The 23,804-nt window shown below is 36.6% G+C and overlaps 1 protein-coding gene across 6 annotated transcripts in view; it reads left to right on the top strand.

Moving 5' to 3' along the window:
* The window catches only part of Wif1 (Wnt inhibitory factor 1), an 84,527-nt gene that overhangs the window by 44,243 nt on the left and 16,480 nt on the right, over positions 1-23,804 (top strand). For all 6 annotated transcript variants that reach the window (XM_087192246.1, XM_004861109.4, XM_021241525.2 and 3 more), the window contains exons 3-5: positions 5,168-5,276; positions 21,868-22,008; positions 22,937-23,032. In XM_087192246.1, the coding sequence (XP_087048372.1) occupies positions 5,168-5,276; positions 21,868-22,008; positions 22,937-23,032 (346 nt within the window). The remainder of the gene's footprint in view (positions 1-5,167; positions 5,277-21,867; positions 22,009-22,936; positions 23,033-23,804) is intronic.

The raw sequence follows: 23,804 nt of genomic DNA, 5'->3' as shown, positions 1-23,804 counted from the left end.
TTCATGAAATGGGCAGAGGTAGGAAGAGTCAGCACTTTGGAAGAAGAGTATGAACATTTTATGTTGAGCATTATATTAGGCAGCTTTACATTACTACAGTGAAATACCTGAGACAACTAACTTACAAGCTGAAAGGGTTTTTTGTTGCTCACAATTTGGATTGGGTCTCTGGAGAGGCCAGCACATCATAGCAGGGGCATGTGTCAGGTTGACTGCTCACATGTTGAGCCAGGAAGCAGATGCAGTTAGATGGAAAGAGAGACTAAGGCTCACGATCCCCTCTGAGGACCTACAGGCCTTCTACAAGGCCTCAGCTCCCACAGCTTCCATCACTCACGGTAGCACCAGCCTGGCACCAAGCTTTTAACACATGATCCTTTGGGGACACTCATTAAACCATAACAAGCAGCATTGTCCAAAAGGACAATCTTAAGACTGTAAGAGCTTTACAGTAGAATTTAAAGAGAGAAGCACCAAGGACTGAGAAGCTCAGTGAAGGTCAGTAGAATGAAAATCACTGGAATATAGGTATGGCTGAACCTCACTGATGACCAAGTTATAGTACTTTTTCTAAAATTCTGAGCTGAAAGAAGGAAAGTTAATGAGGAAATGCAGGAAAACCAAGAAGTAGAATGAAAATCAGCAGAATGTCACACAATTGAAAATTAATGAGTTTTGAGTTTGAAGGATGAAATTGTGTAATGAGGTAACAGGAATGCTGAGGGAGAATGTGAGAGTTTTCGATGTTTGGTCTAGACATTCAGGCATCAGGTTATTTTAAGCATTGGGCATGTTTATTCATTTTGTTTGGGGCTTTAACATTTCACTAGTTTCTTTTCTTGTGTATTTTAGTAGATTTCTTCTTGCTCCTCACATACAGTGTAAGAGATATTTTGTATCCCTTTGTTACTCCTCATACCGAGTGCTCTGATAATCTGAATCCACTTGTATGCTATGATTGTTGTGAGAATTAAATGAACAGTGACTGGGATATATTAAACACTAAATAAAAATCATTTAAATTTTTAAAACTTCTGTCTTCCATATGTTCTATGGAAAATTTCTTTGGAACAAGGTGATGCCTTTACTATTTTAGTGTTCTCCCATGAAATGTTGGGTCAACATCACGATAGATAAAGTTAAGAGAGGTTTGAGTGCCATGGTTTTATGAAAGACTGATTCTTAGCTCAGTTTCCTGCAATTATTGTGCTTAGTAGATTAAGTATACACCATAAACCCAGAACTTCAAAGGTTGAAAAGAAATACTGGATTCCCTCCATTCCTCTGTTTCTTCTGTTGGCTAATGCAATTCTCTGCTTCCTTTCTCCATGTCTACCCTCAAAGGAATGCCAGAGCAAAGGCCTTATAAGTTGTCCCATTTTGCTATTCAAATGATGGCTTCATCTATTATGGAAGGAACAACCCTAATTTCAGCCAAGTCAATTTGGAAGCAAGATAAATGGCCTCCAGTACTCTTTTCTTGATAATATTTGGATGTCTTTTATACTTCTCAGTGAAAAGAAAATTTATTGCTTGGCAAACCAGGCCAACAAAATTTTTCAACAACTTTATTTAGAAGTGAATTATTCTCCTGAATAGACTCATTCTTTGCTAGAATACAAAGCGATCTTTTCATGCATTTCCCAACTAATCACCCTACTTGCATTTACCTAAGTTTCCACTAATGTCATTTAATAAAACAAAATGTACTTTTTCCTAATAGAGGTTTCAGACTCTCCAATATAACATCTCTATTACAGTTCGTGCTCTGAGTTCCTTTTATCTAAGTAATAAATCTGCAATTTGTGAAACTTGTTCCCAAACTTTAAAGCGGTTTCCCTGTTCTTTCTGGCATAGAATTTAGGTTTCATTTCCTTCCAAATAAATTTTTCCAATGGAGAGAATAGGGTCTAGGAATAGTTACTATATTGTAAATTTTAAAAATGGAAAGTTTTGTCTAGATGTTACTATATGGCATAAATCTATCATTCATTTCATCAGCCATGTTTATGACTTTTAAACTTAAGCCCTAAAAGGAAAGAAGGGAATAGAATTAATATGAGAAAATGAAAAAATGGAAACAAAGTCTTTGTAAATAGGGAGGGAAGGAGGGGTTGAAGGGGGGGATGGGGAAAAAATAAGAACCAAGAGAGACTATGTAAAGGTGCAAATTTCCAATGATGAATGTCATTATATTGTATACCTAAAATGTACCAAAAAATTAATTAAAAAGAAAAACTTAAGCCCTGAAGTTAAATGAAGGCTACATTTACTCTCTATGTCATGGCAATGATATGTTTGTAGAAATATTTGTGTTGTGTTGGTGGTTTTGGCAGATCCCTTTGCAATGACAAGTGAAACTGGAAGAAGTCCATGTCAAGATCAGACAAAAGATTGGTCAATTTATAAGTGGCTTTCAAGTTAGAATTTTTAAGGAGCAATGAAAATAGTACAAAGACAAAACCTTTCTTACAAAATATACTAAGAATAAAGAAAATTACATATTTCAGAGATTCAAGCTCCACCATCTTCTTCATTAAGAAGAATAAACAAACAAAACTAGTTTGTTCTAGAAACTGACTTTTGTTGATAAGATGAAAGGAAAAAGTGTTTTGACCTGTTCTTGCCTACAACAGTCTCAAATACAGTCTCAGAATTACAGTAGATAGAGTGAAAAATACTGATTCTCAAAGAAATCAAAGAGACAAACTAAAATTTATAGTGCGAAATTTGCTATTGATAAGATCAGAGTATCAGCTGTCCAGAGAAATCTACGTGCCTAAGAGCAGCTTGTTTAGGAATCATGCCAGCTAAATATAAATTTTCTGATACTGAATCTAACAGATTGCATGCCTTCCTACCCTACTTTATGTAACCATACAGAAATCTGAAGTTTGCTTGAAGTTATGTTTCTGGGCTCTGAATAACATTCTTTCACTTCCATGGTCTTTGAACATTATCAAAACTTTCTGAAAGAGATATTCCGAAGCTACTTTAATACTGGTTTTTCACTTTCAAGGAGACGTACAAGAAACTTATGTAAAATTGTTGCATAAGCATGATTAAAAGTGCAAGGAGAATATTTCCTCTATATTCAGAATTATATGAATAGAATCAAGGATTGTCATTAGCCACATAGAACTGAAAGCAGGGCACATGATCAATATTTATTTTGGAGTAAATACATTAGTTTCATTATAAAAGTTATAGAATCACATGCAGAAAAGTTGAAAAAGAAAGGGAAAAAACAGTTACCATCAATTCTATACAATCACATAATGTTGTGGTGTTTTACTTTTTTCTTATTAATAAAAATTATTTATAAAACTAAAAATCAGATTTCTTATTAAAATTATCTTAATTTTTACAAATGTAATTTAAAAATACATAACCTATAGAAAGGTAGATTTAATTTATAATATAACAAAGATATATTTATGGGATAGTAAGTGGTAACTTACTGTATGGTATTCAAGGTTTTTGTGTTCTACCTGCTCAGTTCTTCCTATAACTGTACTTTATAGTATAAGTAATCCAAACATAATTAAAATGGTATCCAGCTCTAAGTGCTTTCATAGTGCCAACTAAAATATGTTTTAGAACAAAACAGTAATAGATATCTAATAAAGTGTAGAGGGAAATGCAGCCGATAGAAGTCATTTGAAACACCTGGATTCATGAAAACCAGTCCACTTCTAATATAGCCATTGGTTTTCCTGCAGAGACAGAAATACTATTCATTCTCTTTTTCAAAGGAATTCATTCTAAATTGAATTACCTTTCCTGACAATATTCCTTTCATCAGGCATCTTTCAGATCTCTGCCTGCTCTTCAATAGGGTAGGAATCATCTGTCTTATGACCCTGTATTCTCAGAGACCTTCTAGTGAATGAATTTAATAAATCAGTTCATGAAACTCTGTTACTCACCTAGAGAACAGTGGTTTTCTAGAACAGTTGCCATAGCTCAGAAGGGGGCCCTGTGGGGATCAGGTCAATAAAGGTGCTCTTTGGCTTAGTGAGACCGGGAAGTATTTTTCAACTCATGCCAAATTATAGTATCCCTATAATAGCTGAGATTATACCTTTCCATTGTTATCCTTCTATGAAGTCTTTAATGCCTAATACTTTTGATACTGTGACATGAAACAGAAAGTTGCTGAATGTCTACCATTTTCCATGTTGGAAAATAAATTTTGTTTTACATGTAGAAAAAGTTCTATCCTTTTTAGCTTTCTTCTAGCTCATGTTTAAGTAATCAATTTATTTAACCTATCCAAATTCTGTTTATCTCTACAGATAACTACAGCACAACTTAACTTGCCCAACTTGCATATTAGCATTTGTGTCCTTATATCTTTTATTCCTAAGTAAGAATATATTATTTCTAACACAAACATATTTAATAAAAGGATTGAGAGTCAGTTGAGCATCAAAGCTCTGTAGTGAGAGATTATACATCTCTACTTTCCATATCCGTGACCATTTGAGTAACGAGAATCTTTTTATCAACTAGCTACTTAATGGGAAAATAAAAATGTTTACATTGTAAAGATTTAAGATTTGTCATATTGTGGTGGTGAGTTTTGCATTTTTAGGCTATTTTTGCTACAGTTAAATTGAGACTTTAAATATAAACCTTTCAAAGGAAATGAGACTGACAGCAAGATCACTAAATTTTGGCTTTTAATGTTTTCTTTTGCCAATAGGTTGCTGTTTTAATCATCCTTTATTTATTACAGGACTGCAATTTCTGATAAAAAGGCTCCTTTCAGATTTGAAAAGAATTTAAAAATGATCCAGGAAGCTGAGATGAATTTTCTAAAGGCTAGTCAATAATTGTTTTGACATCATTTATTTCTCTAAGAACATTTGTTTTGCAATCCTTCAACAGACAGCTAAATAATATTGTTTAAGTTAAAAGACCACCATTTGTGGATGTTTTGGGTAAATGTTTTTAATGTTACAAAGGAATAATTGCTCTCCTAAAGAGGGTATAATTCTATAGCTACAAAACATATAGTTAGGCCCATACAGTATCTTACATGTTGGGGACTGAAGTGTTCCCGCAGGAAAAATTATCACTCTTCCATCTGAAGATGTGTTGAGAAGTGCCTGCTCACTCCCTGTGGTTTCCCTGGTGCTAATGTCAATGCCTTTTGTTGTAGGCAGAATACTTCTATGAATTCCTGACCTTGCGCTCCTTGGATAAAGGCATTATGGCAGATCCAACAGTCAATGTCCCTCTGCTGGGAACAGTTCCTCACAAGGCGTCAGGTGGGTGGTCTCTGCTTTGGAGAAAAGTTTACACTTAAAATGTAACAGTGAGGAATAAAATATTTAAGATCCAAATGTCATCCATCAGAGGGATTATGGAGTGTTTGTCTGAAGAGATCTGCTGAGTTTAGGGGAACTTAGTTATTATCCTTTAGGCAAAGGATCAAGATGTGAGTGAAGAAATGATGGCTTTTATAGTTTTCTAAAAATTCAGAATAGCCCCAGCCCATACCCAGTTCATAAATTATTTCAGATTTATAAAAAAGGAAGAAAGAACAAAAAATAAAAATATTTGGTGAGATATATCCAGTCAATAAGTGTGGATTCATGTAGTGCACATAAATGTGGCAAAGATTCAAAGTAAATGATTGGTGGGCAAGGCCCAACAATCACTAGTACTACAAAAACAAACAAAACCAAAGTAAATGATAGGGAGCAAGTGGGATAAGTCCAGAAAAACTCCCCTAAACTAGCATAGTATTAGTAGGAATTTGAGGGAAAGAGCAGACATAAAAATGAGGGAGAAAAAGATTCAAGCTTTCAGATCTAATCATCTTTCTCTGCTAAGAAAATAATAGTACATGGTACTTGTTTCCAGCTTTTCTTTTTCCACTCACATTTGTTTCCACTCACAATTTGAGTACTTTGAGACCAGAATTACAGCACCATTTTACAAATTTTAAAATGAAGACTTGTGAGGTTTAACTGACTTGCCCAAAGTCAAATATTAGTAGTAAGCAGTGAAATTTTTTTTTTTTTTTTGGTACCAGGGATCGAACTTGGGATCTTGTGCTTGCGAGACAGGCACCAGAACCACTTAGCAAATCCCCAGCAGTAAGCAGTGAAATTGAGACTAGAGCCCAGGATTCCTAATTTTTAGAAAGATACAGAGATCCTTGTATGAACATGCTCATATATTTCCTTCTGGTCTTCTTTAATGAATGTATATTTTAATACAATTATAGTAATGTTAAATATATGGTTTTGTACCATGGTTTTTTCCTTTTAACATTTTACCATAAGCACTTGTCTGTATCATTTATAGATTTTTCTAAAAATTATTTTTAAATGGCTTTATAAGGCATTAAAATGCCTATTAGACTATTATATTTTATGGATATACTATTTTATTTTACATATTCAGTTATTGTTTGTTCATGAGATTGGGTTTTTTGGGGGTTTTTTGTTGTTGTTTTGTTTTGTTTTGTTTTGGTACGGGGGATCAAACTCATGACCTTGCCCAAGGCAGGTGTGGCACCACTGAGCTAAATCCCCGGCCTGAGATTGTTTTTAGAGTTTGCATGCTACCAGTATCACAATGAACATCCTCTTAAGACTGATAGATGGGGATTTCACAAGGGCAGGAGCCTTACTGGTCTTAGTCACCACAGCTTTCTAAACTAGGCCTAGCAAAGAACAGGCACTTGGAATAATTAATTGTTGGATTAATGTGCATACACAATCTTGATGCTAATCTCATTATTTTGTTAAAAAATTTTGGAGGTGGAATTATTGTGTAACAGGTTATGAACAATTAACTTTTTAAAAAATCTCTTAAACAATTTGCCAAAATACCATTATTACTTTCCAGAAAGTTTGTACCCACTTGTACTCTGGCTAGCAGTGTGAGAGAGTGCCTGTCTTACTGTAATCTCATGTAAATAGGTTATTAATCATGCAACTACTTTGCTAATTTAAAAAGTGAAAAGTGATTTTCATAGCATTCTTTCAATCTGATTTTTTAATATTCTTATTGAATTTTTAAATTCTTATTGAAGAATTTTAATTCTTTTGAATTCTTATTGAATTTTTAAAAACTTCTTGAATCTATTAAATAATGTAAAATACCTGTTTTCCATGCTTACTTTTACACTGGGATTATAGTGTTTTTCTTGGCTTGCAAAGTTTGTTATACATAAAATACTGCATTTAGAAAATTCATTTGTGAGAATCAGCCCATGTCCCAGCAACAATCCACTGGACCCCCACCCCCGCTCCTCTGTACAGCCACCTGGTTCCACACTACAAAGACGCAGAGGACACCAGACCACCAGACCACGGTACTGAGTCCCGCTGCTCCCGGCCCAGAGGTAGGGGCTTCTGAGCCGCCTTCCCACCGCTCCTGGTCCAGAGGAAGAGGCTTCCTGGCCACCATCCCTCCCACTGCTCCCAGACCAGAGGATAGGGCTTTTGGGCCACCTTCTGTCCCGCTGCTCCTGGCCCAGAGGAAGGGGCTTCCAGGCCACCATCCCTCCCACCGCTCCCGGCCCAGAGGTAGGGGCTGCTGAGCTGCCATCCCACTGCTCCTGGACCAAAGGAAGGGGCTTCCTGGGCACCATCCCTCCAGCTGCTCCCAGCCCACAGGAAAGGGCTCCTGGCCCCTGTCCCACCTCTCCCAGCTCAGAGGAGGTAATTCGTGCAGGTGCCAACAGCCCCCACCCCAGGTGAAATGAGAAAACAAGTAAATAAGTCTCAAAACCAGACTTCCAGATCACCTACAGCAACCCCAAAGGGAAATGAGATGGAACACTCTGATACTCAACCACCTGGACCCACTGAACTGGCAACAAAAGGGGATCTGGAAAAAATGAAATCAGAAATAATTTCTCAGATAACAGGAGAAATTGGGCCCCTAGTGCAAGACATGATTAATAAATCTAGAGAGGAGCTGAGGAACATGATGGAATCCCAACATAGGAAACAAATGGAATCCATAAAACAGATGCAAATAGATTTCCAGGACATGAAAAACTCCACTGAAAGTCTACACAGCAGAATGAGCCAATGTGAGGACAGAATTTCAGATATAGAAGATAAGATTGCAATTAATGACCAGGAAAAGAAAAATTATTTCAAAATTATAAGGGAACATGAGAAATGAATCCAGCAGCTGCTAGATGATGCAAAGAAGAATAACATAAGGCTGATTGGAGTCAATGAAGAAACAGGAGAGAGTGCAGATGACGTAAAAAAATCTCTTCACAGAAATAATGGCAGAAAACTTCCCAAGGAGGGGAAAAGAACTTGACATACAGAGAAGTGAGTCATATAGGACTCCAAATAGCCTTGATCAAAAAAAAATCTACACATAGGCATATAATTGTTAAGATTCCAGAAACTCAACAGAAGAACAAAGTTCTCCAAGCAGTCAGAGAAAAGAAATAAATCACATACAAAGGAAAGCCCATCAGAATCACAGCAGACTTCTCAACACAAACCATCAAGGCAAGAAGAGCTTGGAGTGACATATTCCAAGCCCTAAAAGAAAATAGCCTCCAACCCAGACTGATGTATCCTACAAAACTATCTTTCAAAATGGATGGAGAAATAAGATACTTTCATGACAAAGAGCACCTTAGGAACTTCATGAATACCAAACCAGCACTCCAAAGAATTTTACACAATAGCCTAGGAACAGACATTGAGGATCACAGCCCCAGGAAGCAAAGCAGAATGAACCCATCTGGCATGACAAGAAATTAAATGGAAATGGGGAGAACCCAAAAAAAAGAAAAAGTCATGGCAATGACAAGTCAATAGGTTTCAGTTATAACCATCAATGTTAATGGTCTCAATTCACCAATCAAAAGAAATAGACTGGCAGAATGGGTCAAGAAGCAAAATCCAACAATATGCTGCATACAAGAAACACACTTAATTCAAAAGGAAACTCATAGACTGAAAGTTAAAGGGTGGAAAACAAGACTCTATGTGACAGGAACCTGAAAAAAAGCAGGAGTAGCTATCCTCTTTGCAGATCAAGTAGATTTCAAATCAACACTGATTAAGAGAGACGAAGAAGGACACTACATCCTTGTAAAGGGAAAAATCCAAGAGGAAGAGATGACAATCATAAATATCTATGCACCAAACACTAGTGCACCCAACTATATAAAACAAATACTAATGGACATGAAAAGTCATATATGCACTAATACAATTGTAGTGGGGGACCTCAACACCCCACTGTCACAAATAGATAGATCAACTAGACAAAAAATAAGTAATAAAATACTAGAACTCAATCAAACTCTTGAACAAATGAACTTAACAGATATTTACAGAGTCTTCCACCCCACAAAATCAGAATACACATTCTTCTCAGCTGCACATGGCTCATTCTCAAAAATAGACCACATACTCACACATAGAACATGTTTAAGTAAGTGCAAAGAAATTGAAGTTATCCCCTGTATATTATCAGACCATAGTGAGATGAAATTGGAGATCCATAGCAAAAGAAACTCAAAATATCTCATAAACATGTGGAAATTGAACAACACACTTGTGAATAACCAATGGGTCACAGAGGAAATTAAAGAAGAACTCACACAGTTCCTTCAATTAAATGACAATGACAATACAACATATTGGAATCTATGGGACACAATGAAAGCAGTCTTAGGGGGGAAATTCATAGCAGTGAATATGTATATTAGGAAAACAGAACGAGCCCAATTAAACAACCTGATGCTGAACCTCAAGCTTCTAGAAAAAGAAGAACAGGACAAGCCCAGAGTTCATACAAGGGAGGAAATTATAAAGATCAGAGGAGAAATCAATGCAATGGAGACTAAGAGAACAATACAAAAAAATCAATGAAGCCAAGAGGTGGTTTTTCAAAAGAATCAACAAAATTGTTAAACCCTTAGCCAACCTTGTCAGAAAAAGGAAAGAAAAGGCCCAAATCCATGCAATTAGGAATGAAAAGGGTGAAATTACAACAGACCAAGCAGAATCCCAGAGGGTCATCAATACCTACTTCCAGAAACTATACACCAAAAGATGGACAACACAGAAGAAATGGACAGATTCCTAGATACATATGAATTACCAAAGTTGAACGAAGAAGACCTAAAAATTCTAAACAACCTAATATCAACCAATGAAATTGAAAATGTAATTAAAAATTTATCAAATAAGAAAAGCTCAGGCCCTGATGGCTTCACTGCTGAATTCTACAAGACATTTAGAGAGGAACTACTGCCACTACTGTTTAAACTCTTCAATGAAATTGAAAGGGAAGCAATACTCCCAAATTCATTCCTGGAAGCAAGCATCACCTTGATCCCCAAAGCAGAGAAAGACCCAACCGAAAAGGAGAACTATAGGCCAATCTCACTAATGAACATAAATGCAAAAATCCTTAATAAGATAATGGCAAACAGAATGCAGAAGATCATCAAGAAGATCATACACCCTGATCAACTGGGATTCATCCCAGGGATGCAGGGATGGTTCAATATACACAAATCAATCAATGTAATACACTGTATCAATAGAGCCAAGGACAAAAACCATATAATTATTTCCATAGATGCAGAAAAAGCATTTGACATAATCCAACATGCATTGATGATAAAAACCCTACAAAAAATTGGAATAGATAGTCTCTACCTCAAACTGATAGAAGCCATCTATGAAAAACCAACAGCCAATATCATACTAAACGGTCAAAAACTGAAATCCTTCACACTGAAATCAGGAACAAGACAAGGATGTCCACTATCACCACTCTTGTTCAATATAGTTCTGGAAACATTAGCCATGGCAATTAGACAAGAGAAAGAAATAAAAGGAAGAAAGATAGGAAATGAAGAAGTCAAATTGTCATTATTTGCAGATGACATGATACTCTATATAGAAGACCCCAAGAACTCTACTAAAAGTCTTCTAGACTTAATAAACAAATTCAGTCAGGTAGCTGGTTACAAGGTCAACACACAAAAATCAATAGCTTTCCTCTACACGAATGACAGACTCACTGAGAGAGAAATAGGGCAAATAATTCCTTTCACAATAGCATCCAAAAAACTGAAATACCTAGGAATCATCCTAACGAAAGAAATCAAAGACCTCTTCTCTGAATATTATGGCACTCTGAAAAGAGAGATTGAAGATGATATCAGAAAATGGAGAGACATCCCCTGCTCCTGGGTAGGAAGGATTAATATAGTGAAAATGGCCATACTTCCAAAACTGTTAGATAGATTTAATGCAATTCCAATTGAGATCCTAGCAGCATACTTCATGGACCTTGAGAAAACAATCCAAAGATTCATTTGGAACAAGAAGAGACCCAGAATAGCAAAAGCAATTCTAGGTAACAGAGACATGGCAGGGGTATCACAATCCCCAACCTGCAACTATACTACAAAGCTACTGTGATAAAAACAGCATGGGACTGGCAAAGTATCAGACCTGAGGACCAGTGGAACAGATTAGAAGATGCAGAAACAATGCCAGACACACTCAGCCATCTCATCTTCGACAAAGGAGCCAAACACCCTCACTGGAGGAAAGATAGCCTCTTTGATAAATGGTGCTGGAAAAATTGGGTTTCAACTTGCCAAAGATTAAAACTAGACCTATATCTCTCACCATGCACTAAACTAAAATCAAAATGGATTAAAGATCTAAATATTAAAATAGAAACTCTGAACCAGTTGGAACAGAGGTTAGGTAGAACCCTTGAAGACATCAGTGTAGGAAAAGATTTTATGAACAAAACCTCAGTTGCTCGTGAACTAGCACAAACAATCAACAAGTGGGATCTCTTCTTATTAAAAAGCTTCTGCACAGCAAGAGAAACCACCAGCAGGGTGAAGAGACAACCCACAATGTGGGAAAAAATCTTCACCTGCTCTTCCTCAGACAAAGGTCTACTATCTCAAATCTATAAAGAACTTAAAAAGATCAGACCTCCCAAATTTAAAGACCCAATCCAAAAATGGGCATCTGAAATGAACAGATATTTCTCTGACAAAGAAGTAGAAATAGCAAATAAATACATGAAAAAATGTTCAGCATCACTGGTCATTCGAGAGTTGCAAATGAAAACAATGCTGAGATCCCACTTCACTCCAGAAAGAATGGCTGCTATCATGAAATCCACCAATAACAAATGGTGGCAGGGCTGTGGGGAAAGAGGAACCCTGCTCCACTGCTGGTGGGAGTGTAGACTGGTGCAAGCACTGTGGAAATCAGTATGGAGATACCTCAAAGAACTAGGACTGGAAGTCCCATTTGACCCCGCTCTTCCACTGCTGGAGATCTTCCCCAAAGAATTAAAAGAATCATACCACAGTGATATATGTGTGCCCATGTTCATAGCAGCACAGTTTGTAATAGCTAAAACTTGGAAACAGCCCAAATGCCCATCAACTGGAGACTGGATAAAGAAAATGTGGTTTTTTAACAAAATGGAGTGCTACTCAGCCATAAAAAATGAGAAATTAGAGACATTTATAGCTAAATGGATGCACATTGAGGTGATACTCTTAAGTGAAATAAATAGGACACACATGTGTAAATACCAAATAGTTTCTCTCCTGTGAGAAACTGAAAGTGTAAATAAGGACTAAATGTATAAGAGGTAATGTGAAATAGGAAGAAAAGGGGCAAAGGGGAAGGAAGTGGGAGGGCTAAGGGAAAGGATAGAAGGGAATGGGATTAATATGAGAAAATGGAAAAATAGGAACAAAATCTTTGTAAATAGGGAGGACTGGAGGGGTTGAAGGGAGGGCTGGGCAAGAGTGAAAAATAAGAACCAAGAGAGATTATGTAAAGGTGCAAATTTCCAATGATGAATGTCATTATATTGTATACCTAAAATGTACCAATGATTAGAATGAATAATCGGCAATGCAAAATAGGAATAAAAGGTCCAAAGGGGTAGGGGTAGTGGGAGGGGCAGGGGAAAGGAAAGAAGGGAAAGGAAAAATGCTGAGAAATGGAAAAAATGGAAATAAAGTCTTTGTAAATAGGGAAGGGTGGAGGGGGTGAAGGGAGGGCTAGGAATGGGGAAAAAATAAGAACCAAGATGCATCATGTAAAGGTACAATTCCCAATGAGAAATGTAATTGTATTGTATACCTACAATGTACCAATAAAAGAATTTAATACAAAAAAAAGAAAAAAAAAAGAAAATTCATTTGTATTTTATCTTACGTTTTGGAGGTGGGATAAAATTCTATGTTGTCTAAAACTGTTGTCTGAAATTTGGATTGTCTAAACCTGTCTTTTGCTTTGCAGCCACCCCCACTCCCCATTCATTTTATGTTTAGAACTAATTCCTATTCCAGAGGACAGTTAAGTGATAACTTACATATGCTTTTAGTATTTTATAAAAAAGTATTTTGGCAACAGTATAAAGCAGGGATGTTGCCCAAGTTATTTTTCTGGGTCATCAGTTTTTCCAGTGTGAAAGATTGTGTGAATTCATTATTTGCCCTTATTCCACAGTAAGTTCTTGTACTTGTAGTTGCCTCAGCTTAATGCTTGTTTTAGTACTATCATGGTTATAGATTTTAGTGTTTTAAAATAATTGATAGCAAAACTGTCTGTTTTAAAATTTTTTAATCTTACTTTTCTGGAGGAACAGTGGAATAATTTTGTCAAATGTCAAATGCAAATCTCTTTAGGAGCTAATTTAAATCTCTAAAATATTTTCAGGCTGCAGTGATCTGCCACTTCCAATGAATCTACATTCCAGAATTGTAAGACTAAATGAGCAGTTTCCTGGCCTAAGTGCCGTCATGAGTGTGGACAGGAGGAATATGATCTGAGTTCTCTTCAATCATCTAGTTCTGTAGAGATCAGCAGCCCTCCCTGGAGATTTGCTACCAATCTAGAGGGCTAAAGGTTCTGGTTAAAGGAGTGAAGATCTGAGTTTTGAATATTTATTTGCTTAGATTTGTAGCCCCAAGGACATGAACCTCTTATCCAGGTATATGAGTACCCTGATATCACTCAGATGACATGGACTCTCCAATCCCCAGGGTCTTAGAATATGGTCATTACTCACTCTCCTGCCACATGTTACACGGTATTCCTTAGTTGTCAAAGAATTCTACATACATTTTTCTTAATCATATTTTTTGCTCTTATTTTAGAAGTGTCCAGAAAAAAAATAAATACATGTCTCTCAATCTCCAATTTATATTTTTAAATTTTTCTTTTGTCTTTTCTGATTATTAAAGAAATAGAAGTTCACTGCATCCCATTAACAGGCATTAATTAAGTTAATTGCACAGTTACATCTGCTTGGCTTCCAATAAATCTGCCATCTTTGGAGTACTAATTTAATACTTATATCCTACATTTTCCCAGCTTTATTCAAATTTTGTGCCTAGTGAAAAAAAAAATCTTACTGAAGTTCTATCTCTTAAGATAGTAACACATAAAGTATTAAACATATGATGTGAGAATATCCTAATAGATCATGTTTATATTAAACAAAATTTTCAAATAATGTAGAATTTTTAAAAATTAAATAATTTAGAGGAAAAAGTGCATGACACTTGGAGGAAGGTGAGAAAAAAAGGGCAAGATTTTTTCTGTGATATGGTGATATGCCTATATGCATGCACACACTTACGCACTGTTTTGGAAACAGATGTTGAATTTGTTTGCAAAAATACAGGTGCAAGAAGTTTATGGGAATTTCAGAGCATTGTGGGGCACTTGTTCATTAGCCTCATTAACTCAGTCACAACAGTAGGAGAAGTGAAATTACCTTGAATTATTAAAAAGTAACCAAATCAGTGTGTCTTTGCTTTTAAGCATCTAGGTAGCATTCATTATTCTTCTGGGCTATTTTATACCCCCAAGCTGCTAAGCTGTGCTTTTTATCCCAGACCTCTATATGCCTGAACATTGAATGAAAAAAGAAAACTCTTGATCTCTAACAATTATGAAGTGCCTGCCTTCTGGCATCTGAAAAGAACAAAAACAGGAAATACAAACTGCAGGGTGGTTCAGTAAAATTACTGAGTTGTATAACAAAAACAGTTTCCATAAAGCCAAGGCATGGTCTCTTTGAACACTCTGTCTCCGTCAGAGCATGAAACCCACAGCACAGTGGTGTTTCTCAACTAAAGCTTTCAGGAATCCAATGTCCAGAAATGTTTAAATAGGTGATAATGTTGGCGGCCCCACTTCTTAGCAGAGTATGAAATCCAGAGTAGGTAATCAGTATTTGCTGAGAGAATGAATGGCTGTCAGGGTAGCTTGAAGCACTGATGAACATTTATGTTGGATAATTTCTTTTTTCAATTTTGCTTAAATTCTTTTATTGGTACATTTTAGGTATACAATACATTTACACTTATCATTAGGTGTTTGTACCTGTATATGATGTATCTTGGTTCTTATTTTTTCCCCATTTCTAACCATTGAATAGTGTATAACCCTATGTGTTGAGATTGAGCTCTTATCTTCCCTTCTAATTTCTGCCCTTGTTGTAAGGGCAGTGGCTCAAATAACTGGAGGCTGGAGCAGTGTGAGCACCATACCCATCTCAGGGTAGAAGAGGTATTCATTCATTAGAGTAAGTTTGCCTTTACTTCTACATCAGAATTAGTTTATGTGCAATCAACTGCACATTAGTGTGTACTTGAGTGCCATGTGAGTTAAGTTTAATCTGCTTTAATTTTCCTAAATTGTTTTAATTCATCTCAGTTTAGAATACACAACCTAGCCTGCATTGCAATTTTAAAATGGCCTAACTTCATTTAGCTTTAGTAAAAGTGGCCCTTTATTCACTTGCTTATTGTTCCAAAGAATAACGTGAATTTGCATTTCTATTATTTCTTAGAGGTAAATTATCTATGCTTTTTCTGCCTTTGATGTCTTTATTTTCCTTGTATGTGTATCTTTCTAAATACATACTGCTAATATTTATTCTCTGTATCTTTGTTCTCTATGGTGAATTTCAGTTTCTATATATATGTGTACATGTGTGTATGTACAAGTGTGTGCCTGAGTATGTGAAGATCTATCAGTGAGTCTTCCATGACACATATCGTGTCCCTCAGTGCCTGGTTTCTGGTAAACATTATGGTAGGTGCTAAGATTCTTTTTTTTTAGGTACCAGGGATCGAACTCTGGTCCTTGTGCTTGTGAGGCAGGCGGTGGAACCACTGAGCTAAATCCCTGGCCCAAATTCTGAGATTCTTTAAAAAACTGAAATAAGATATGGTCATTTTGCCTATACAATCTCATCCTCAGCAAAGATACAGACCATAATGAAATCAGTATAAATCAGTATACTGCAATGAAATCATGTGTGGAGATGTTTGTAGGCTATACAAGTGAAATGATTTAGTCAGAAAGTTTACAGGGAGTGAATGCTATTTAATTTTGGCCTTGAAAGTGAGAGGACACTGGACAGAAAAGAGGAGAAAGTGAATTTCAGGCACCTGGGTACACAGTCAAGGCACAGTAGCCATGTACCACACATTGGGGAAGTAGGAGAGACATAGCAGAGGCAGAGCACAGGGTTATCCAAAGGCAATTCATGGAGATGAGGCTAACTAAAGGCAGATTTTGTTTTACGTTAAAGCAAAAGTATTTGAAATCTTTTAAAATATACTTATATTTCTTATTACCGAACCAGTCTTATGAATAATAAGACTTATGTAAGCAAAATGGAAGACAAGCAGAATTTGCACAAGAGTAAAGAATTTATTTCTTGGGTTTTTTTTTTTTTGGTATGGGGGATTGAACTCAGGACCTTGTGCTTGCGAGGCAGGCGGCAGAACCACTGAGCTAAATCCCCAGCTCTATTTCATGTTTTAAAAGTGAAAGATGGGCAATTTTAATGACTGTAATTTATATAGTTCATTACTTTCTGCATTTAAACTCATAAGCTAGGTACATCCTAACTTCTGAACTTTATTGCCTTGTTCTTTTCAAATTATTGTATATTACTGTTGAGATCATAACTGTGCTTACATGACTACTATTACAAAAGAGATAGATGTGTGTAGGTTAAACTTTTCTACATGGATGAACTTGATTTTTAATGTCTTCAATTTTTATGTGTTGGTTTGTAATTATTTTATATAAGTAAGATAAGCAAAGTTTTTGTTTATTTTGTTTTGGGGTGTGTGTGTGTGTGTGTGTGTGTGTGTTACTGGGGATTGAGCCCAGGGCCTTCTCACTGAGCTACATCCTCAGTCGTCCTTTTATTTTTTATTTGGGGACAGGATTTCACTAAGTTCCTAAGTTTCACAGTTGCCCATGCTGGGGTCAAACTTGCTATCCTGCCTCAGCTTCCCAGAGTGCTGAGATTACAGGTGTGTACCACTATGTCTAGCTGAAGAAAAGCAGAATTTTAAATTTGGAATGTATTAGAGCTTTTAAAAATGAAAAAAGAGATGAGAGTGGTGGCACATGCTTGTAACCCCAGCACTCTGGAAGAGGCAGGAGAAGGGCAAATTCAAGCGTGGAGAACTTAGAGATTTAATGAGAACCTATCTCAAAATTAAAAATAAAAAAGAGTTGGGGATGTAGCTCAGTGTGAAGGCCCTGGGTTCAATCCCTAGTAGCATAAAAATAAACAAAAAAAATAAGATGAAGAAAGAAGGAAAATAATTTATATTAATAGTAATTGGATGGAATTTTAGACTATTAAAATATTCTTAGTCATATCATTTCGATTGGTTTATTAAGAAGATGAAGGTATTGCATCTTCAGTCATCTACCAAAATTGCTTGCAATTTTTCTATTCAAAAAAATAAGACTATTTTACTCTTTTTCAATTGGCACAGTTTGGCATAACCGTAATGTACATGTAAATGCTTCAATAAGGTTTTTCAAGTGAAAAACATTTTTCCATTTTTTTATTTTTGAAACAGAGTCTTGTTTTTTTGGTTGCCAAGCATGTTAAGAAGATTGTATAACAAGCTTGAGTACAGGCGGAAAAAGAACAGACCACTTTCCAGCTCATTTCTAGAAGGAAGGTTAGATTTGTGAACACTAAAGAGAAAGGATTTGTCTTGGTTTAACATGATTTGCCCAAGCTCGGCAGTAACCATACCTATCATACAGAAACCAAATGAAGCAAAATTTCACAGTATTTCTTCTTATGTGTAGGGAAGAATTAGAGTCTAATGGTTTGGCCAGGTCAATCTTCCCTTACAGATGTTACAATAATCCCCTAGAATTGGGTAATTTACATAATCAGTCTCTCAGCCAATAGCCACATCTGGTCCACTCCAATTCATTCAATGACTTGTGGGCATTGCACAATTGTTTGCCTTTCAACTTATTCGTACAGCAATATTGTTTGTTCCTACTCCCTGCTTTGCAGCTCCACTGTCAACATTTATACCTGCCAAGTGATAGACTGGAGAAGGAAGAGCTCCTTAGAGGAAGTAACCTAAACCATTATATATAAGCCTATCTGTAGTAGATTATTTCATCACACCAACACCTCATGTTAAAAAATAGCCCGAGAAAATATTAACTGCATTGACTCAGTCCAACAATTGGAGTCCAGTTCAAGTTGTAAAATTTTTTCAAAGACAATATTTTGTTACTTTTAAGCACAAAATAAAAATAATCTAGTGGAGTATTTCTCAGAGGACTTCTTTAATGGATTATGAAATATTAATTTCTTGCTCTTTTGGGATAATGAAGGTGCCCATAAAATTCCTTCCCCTTATTAATAAACTTGTGATTGGTTTTGCAAACTTAAATTCCAGAAATCTTTTGTTGATTAAAAGATAATACAAACCAAAACTATCAACAAAATATTCCTAACCATTACTGTAATGTAGATGAATAAAGATCTTTCATTCCTCTGTGCCCAGCATAGCGCACAAGCTCTGTAGAGAATGCCCAGATGATCAGAATATAGTCTATCTCCAATGGAGATATACGAAAGTCATCCAAGTGTGGGCATTTTTGCTTTGTTCTTTGTCTCTCTCGCCAAGATCTCTGTAAAACTGTAAGCAACTGGATAAACTGTTTTCCCATACTTCCTCTTGTTCCTGGAGTTGTAGTCCAAAGGTCTAACTGGAGGAGGAGAGGCCCCACCAGACCAGGTTCTGCAATCCGCTGCCTCACCAGTCTGAGAGGCATGAGTGGGGAATGAAGCACAAGAGGAATTTATTGTTCAGTGTGGCCACACCAGGAGGCAGGAGACTAGTGTTTTAAGCCCTGTCTTCAAGGATACTGATGTGAGCTCCAGGGAAGGAACAAAAGTGTATGGGGGGTGCATAGTTAAGCGATCTTAGTCAAACTGTGGTCTGGTTTAGTATTACATCAGAACCTGTACTGCAGGGGAAGTTCTCATTGCTTGAGGGGGTAGGGCAATTCAGTTCCTAACATGAGATGATTTATCTGGTTTAGGGGGCAGCCACATGGGGTAGTCACAGGGTAATCTCTCCTGTTTAGAAAGGCAGTCCCTTCATGGTGCGACTGCCTTCAAGGCCTGCGTTCCCTGGAATCCTACAAATATCTTAGTTACATTTGATATCTTTAGTCTTGAAGAAAAAGGAGAAAATGATTAAGTAAGTTGAGGACTAATCAATCTTATATAACAAGTTTTTAGACAGACCTTTCTTAAGTAATTAACATGTGGATACAAGGTAAACACTCAAAAATCAATAGCCTTCTTGTACACAAATAACAGTCTCACTGAGAGAGAAATTAGGAAAACAATCCCTTTCACAATAGCATCCAAAAAAATGAAATATTTAGGAATCAATCTAATGAAGGAAGCAAAAGACCTCTACATTGAGAACTACAACACTATGAAAAAAGAGATCAAAGAGGATATAAGAAAATGGAAAGACATCCCTTGTTCCTGAATAGGAAGAACCAATATAGTGAAAATGGCCATACTTCCAAAGCTGCTATACAGATTCAATGCAATCCCGATTGCAAACCCCTGTTGCAATCCCATCAGCATATTTCACAGATCTAGAGAAAATAATCCAAAAATTCATTTGGAACCAGAAAAGACCTAGATCAGCAAAAGCAATTCTAGGCAACAAAGACATGAAAGGGAGTATCACAATCCCCAACTTGAAACTATACTACAAAGCCATTGTGATAAAAACAGCATGGTACTGGCAAAGAAACAGACCCCAGAGTCAGTGGAATAGACTAGAAGATACAGAAACAACTCCAGACATACTCAGCTACCTTATCTTTGACAAAGGAGCCAACCATCCTCATTGGAGGAAAAATAGCCTCTTTAATAAATGGTGTTGGAAAAACTGGATTTCAACTTGTCAAAGATTAAAACTAGACCCCTAGCTTTCACCATGCACTAAATTAAGATTGAAGTGGATTAATGATCTAAATATTAAAACATCTAAATATTAGATCTAAACTATAATAAATAAAAGATCTAAATATTAAAAATAATATTAAAATATTAAACTTGCTGGAAGATAAGTTAGGTAGAACTCTTGAAGACAATGGCACAGGAAAAAACTTTATGAACAAATCCTCAGTAGCACAAGAACTAGCACAGAGAATCAACAATTGGGATCTCATCTTATTAAAAAACTTCTGCACTGCAAGAGAAACCACCAACAGAGCTAAGAGACAACCTACAGTGTGGGAAAAAAAATTTTTACCAGCTGTTCTTCAGTCAAAGGCCTACTATCTAGAATATATAAAGAACTAAAAAAATCAGACCCCCAAATATAAAGACCCACTCCAAAAATGGGCATCTGAAATGAACAGACATTTCTCAGACAAAGAAGTAAAAGCAGCAAATACACATATGAAAAAATGTTCAACATCGCTGGGTCATTTGAGAGATGCAAATGAAAACAATGCTGAGATTCCACCTCACCCCAGTAAAAATGGCTGCTATCAAGAAATCAACCAATAACAAATGTTGGCAGGGTTGTGGGGAGAAAGGAACCCTTCTCCATTGTTGGTGGGAGTGCAGACTGGTGCAACCACTGTGGAAATCAGTATGGAGATACCTCAAACAATTAGGATTAGAAGTCCCATTTGACCCAGCTATTCCTATGCTGGGTATCTTCCCAAAAGAATTAAAAGCATCATACCACAGTGATATATGCACACCCATGTTTATAGCAGCACAGTTTGTAATAGCTAAAACTTGGAAACAGCCCAAATACCCATCAACTGGAGATTGGATGAAGAAGATGTGGTTTTTCTATAAAATGGAGTACTACTCAGCCATAAAGAATGAGAAACTAGAGAAATTTATGGCTAAATGGATGCACATTGAAGCGAAACTCTTAAGTGAAATAAATAGGACACACATGTAAATACCAAACAGTTTCTCTGGTGTGAAAAACTAAAAGTGTAAATAAGGATCAAAATGTATAATTGATATTGTGAAGTAGGAAGAAATAGTCTAAAGGAGTAGGGGAATGGGAGGGATAGGGGAAAGAAAAGAAAGGAAAAGAAAAAATATGAGAAAAGGAAAAAAATGGAAACAAAGTCTTTGTGAATAGGGAGGGATGGAGAGGGTGAAGATAGAGCAGGGGAATGGGGAAAAAATAAGAACCAAGATACATCACGTACAGGTACAAGATCCCAATGATAAATGTAAATGTGTTATATACCTAAAATGTACCAATAAACTTAATAAAAAAATAAAATACATAATTAACATGTTTACATGCAGAATTGAGCTGGAGTCTGAGCCAAAGTATAAGGTAGCAAAAGAAACAAATACAAAATGAAGGATGAGATACCCACCTTTTATCCTGCTTTTAGTTGCCCATCAAGCATCTGCAGGCCCAAGTGAAGAGTCAGTGCTTTTAGCAAAAGTAGCCTCTTAGTCCCTATTGCTCTCTTTTTCTTTTAGTCGTTCAAGTTGGTTTCCCGTGTCTTGGAAAACAAGATGGGGTGGCAGCATTTGAAGTGAATGTGATTGTGATGAATTCTGAAGGAAACACCATCCTCCAGACACCTCAAAATGCTATCTTCTTCAAAACATGTCAACAAGGTAACGGTTGATAGTGACTCAAGAGAAGATCAACAAGACTTCTAGGTGTGATTTGAGCCAAAAAATTGTTATAGTTTTTTGGATAATTATAAGCACATCAGTAAGAGGAGGCAACAGTAAACCTAGGGTCCAGTTAGAATATTAGAGCAGACTTTCTGTGGCTTTAACATTACTTAGAATTTTAGGAATTCTAATACCCCTTCAAAACACCCTCTAGTCTTCCCCCTTCCCTACACAATGTCCAGAAATCTTCTGAGGGATCTCATCTATGGTCATGAATTTCCCTACTTTTCTCATGCTAGTTACTCACTGCAAGTGCCAGGCTCTCTTCCCACTTGTCAAAGGCAACACTACTGTATCCCTGTCAAAAGCTTGGTGCTGCTCACGCCCACAGAGGACAAGATGCCACTGTCACCAGTGATCCCTGCCAATTCAAGGCCTCACTCAGTACCGCACTGCTACACCCAGGTGCCTAGTAAGCACGAGGCTGCTTTCCCACTCCATGCAAGCTTTTCCAGCACAGAATTGAAGCTCTGGCACCTGTCAGTGCTCTCAAGATGCAGCTAAACACCACCCCACTCTCTAAAAGTAAAGATTGAGGACAATGCCATTCATTCTTCTATAGTATGAATTTAAGGTAGTACAATGGGTTAATAGGTAGGGATGAGGGCAAAATAAAAAATGCTACATCTTCTTCCATGAGCCCCCCTACTGTTGGAAGCAAGACTGCAAGAGATAAAAATCTTACTTGAAGGTTATTGAAATCCAAGCAGTGTAGAGAGAATGAGGTAGGAGTATCTGGAAACACAATCAATTGCAATAATTGGTTCACTGGAATAAAAATGACCACTCACATCTCCCACTGGCTGTAATTCACCCAACATGATCTCAAGGACAAGCAGGTGAACTTTGTTTTTCTTTGCTACAGCTGAGTGCCCAGGAGGCTGCCGAAACGGAGGTTTCTGTAATGAAAGAAGAGTCTGCGAGTGTCCTGATGGATTCTATGGACCTCACTGTGAGAAAGGTGAGGAGAGGAGAGAGAGCCAGTGTTCCTTGCTTGCTTCCTAAGAACACCATGTCACCCAGGAGCCCATGTGGGTCTTTAATACATCCTCTGAAATTATTTTTCTGGTCACATTATAAAGACTGGTGAAGCTTTAAAAAGCCACAGAAGAGCTATTAGGAAATATTTTTTCTAGGAATGGTCTTCTCTTAAATTCAATGTGTGGTGACAAGGGCAGAGAACTTTGGCACAGTGTCAACATGCTTTGTGGTCACCCCCCACACACACACACATACACAGTATTGTGTACAGTATACTTTGCCATAATCTTATGAAAGTTTTCATTCTTTTTTTCTCCACTGAAGATGAGTTTTTAAAGATAGTCACCATTGATTTGAAATTATTCCAGCTAAAAGTAGCTTGATTCACAAGTAAATTACATTTGAATTTTGAAGTTATTAGCAGAGTAAAAGGGTGAAAAACATTTATACAGTAAATATATTCATTTTAGGGAAACTGATATTAAGAAAAATATGTGAAAAAAGAGATAAGAAAGACAATGAGATTATAAGATGCATAAATACCAAAAGCTTATTTAACCAGAGTAAACAAACTATTTTTCATGTTTGTGAAATAAGAACTTCTCTTGTTTTCTTATTTGCATTTGCCTTAGAAGTGAAAGGAAAATCAAGGAAATAGGGCAGAGCAAAAATATTTACAGTTTTAGAAAGACCACATCTTAGTCAAGATGATTCCGGGAAATTTTTTATCAGGCATTCAAAGTGGAACAGAT

Source organism: Heterocephalus glaber, unplaced genomic scaffold (assembly GCF_053883595.1).
Source record: "Heterocephalus glaber isolate CG9 unplaced genomic scaffold, H.glaber_assembly_v1.0 deba00001569, whole genome shotgun sequence".
NCBI lineage: Eukaryota > Metazoa > Chordata > Mammalia > Rodentia > Bathyergidae > Heterocephalus > Heterocephalus glaber.
Note: the sequence above shows the minus strand (reverse complement) of the source record. Positions and strands in the feature narration are given on the sequence as shown.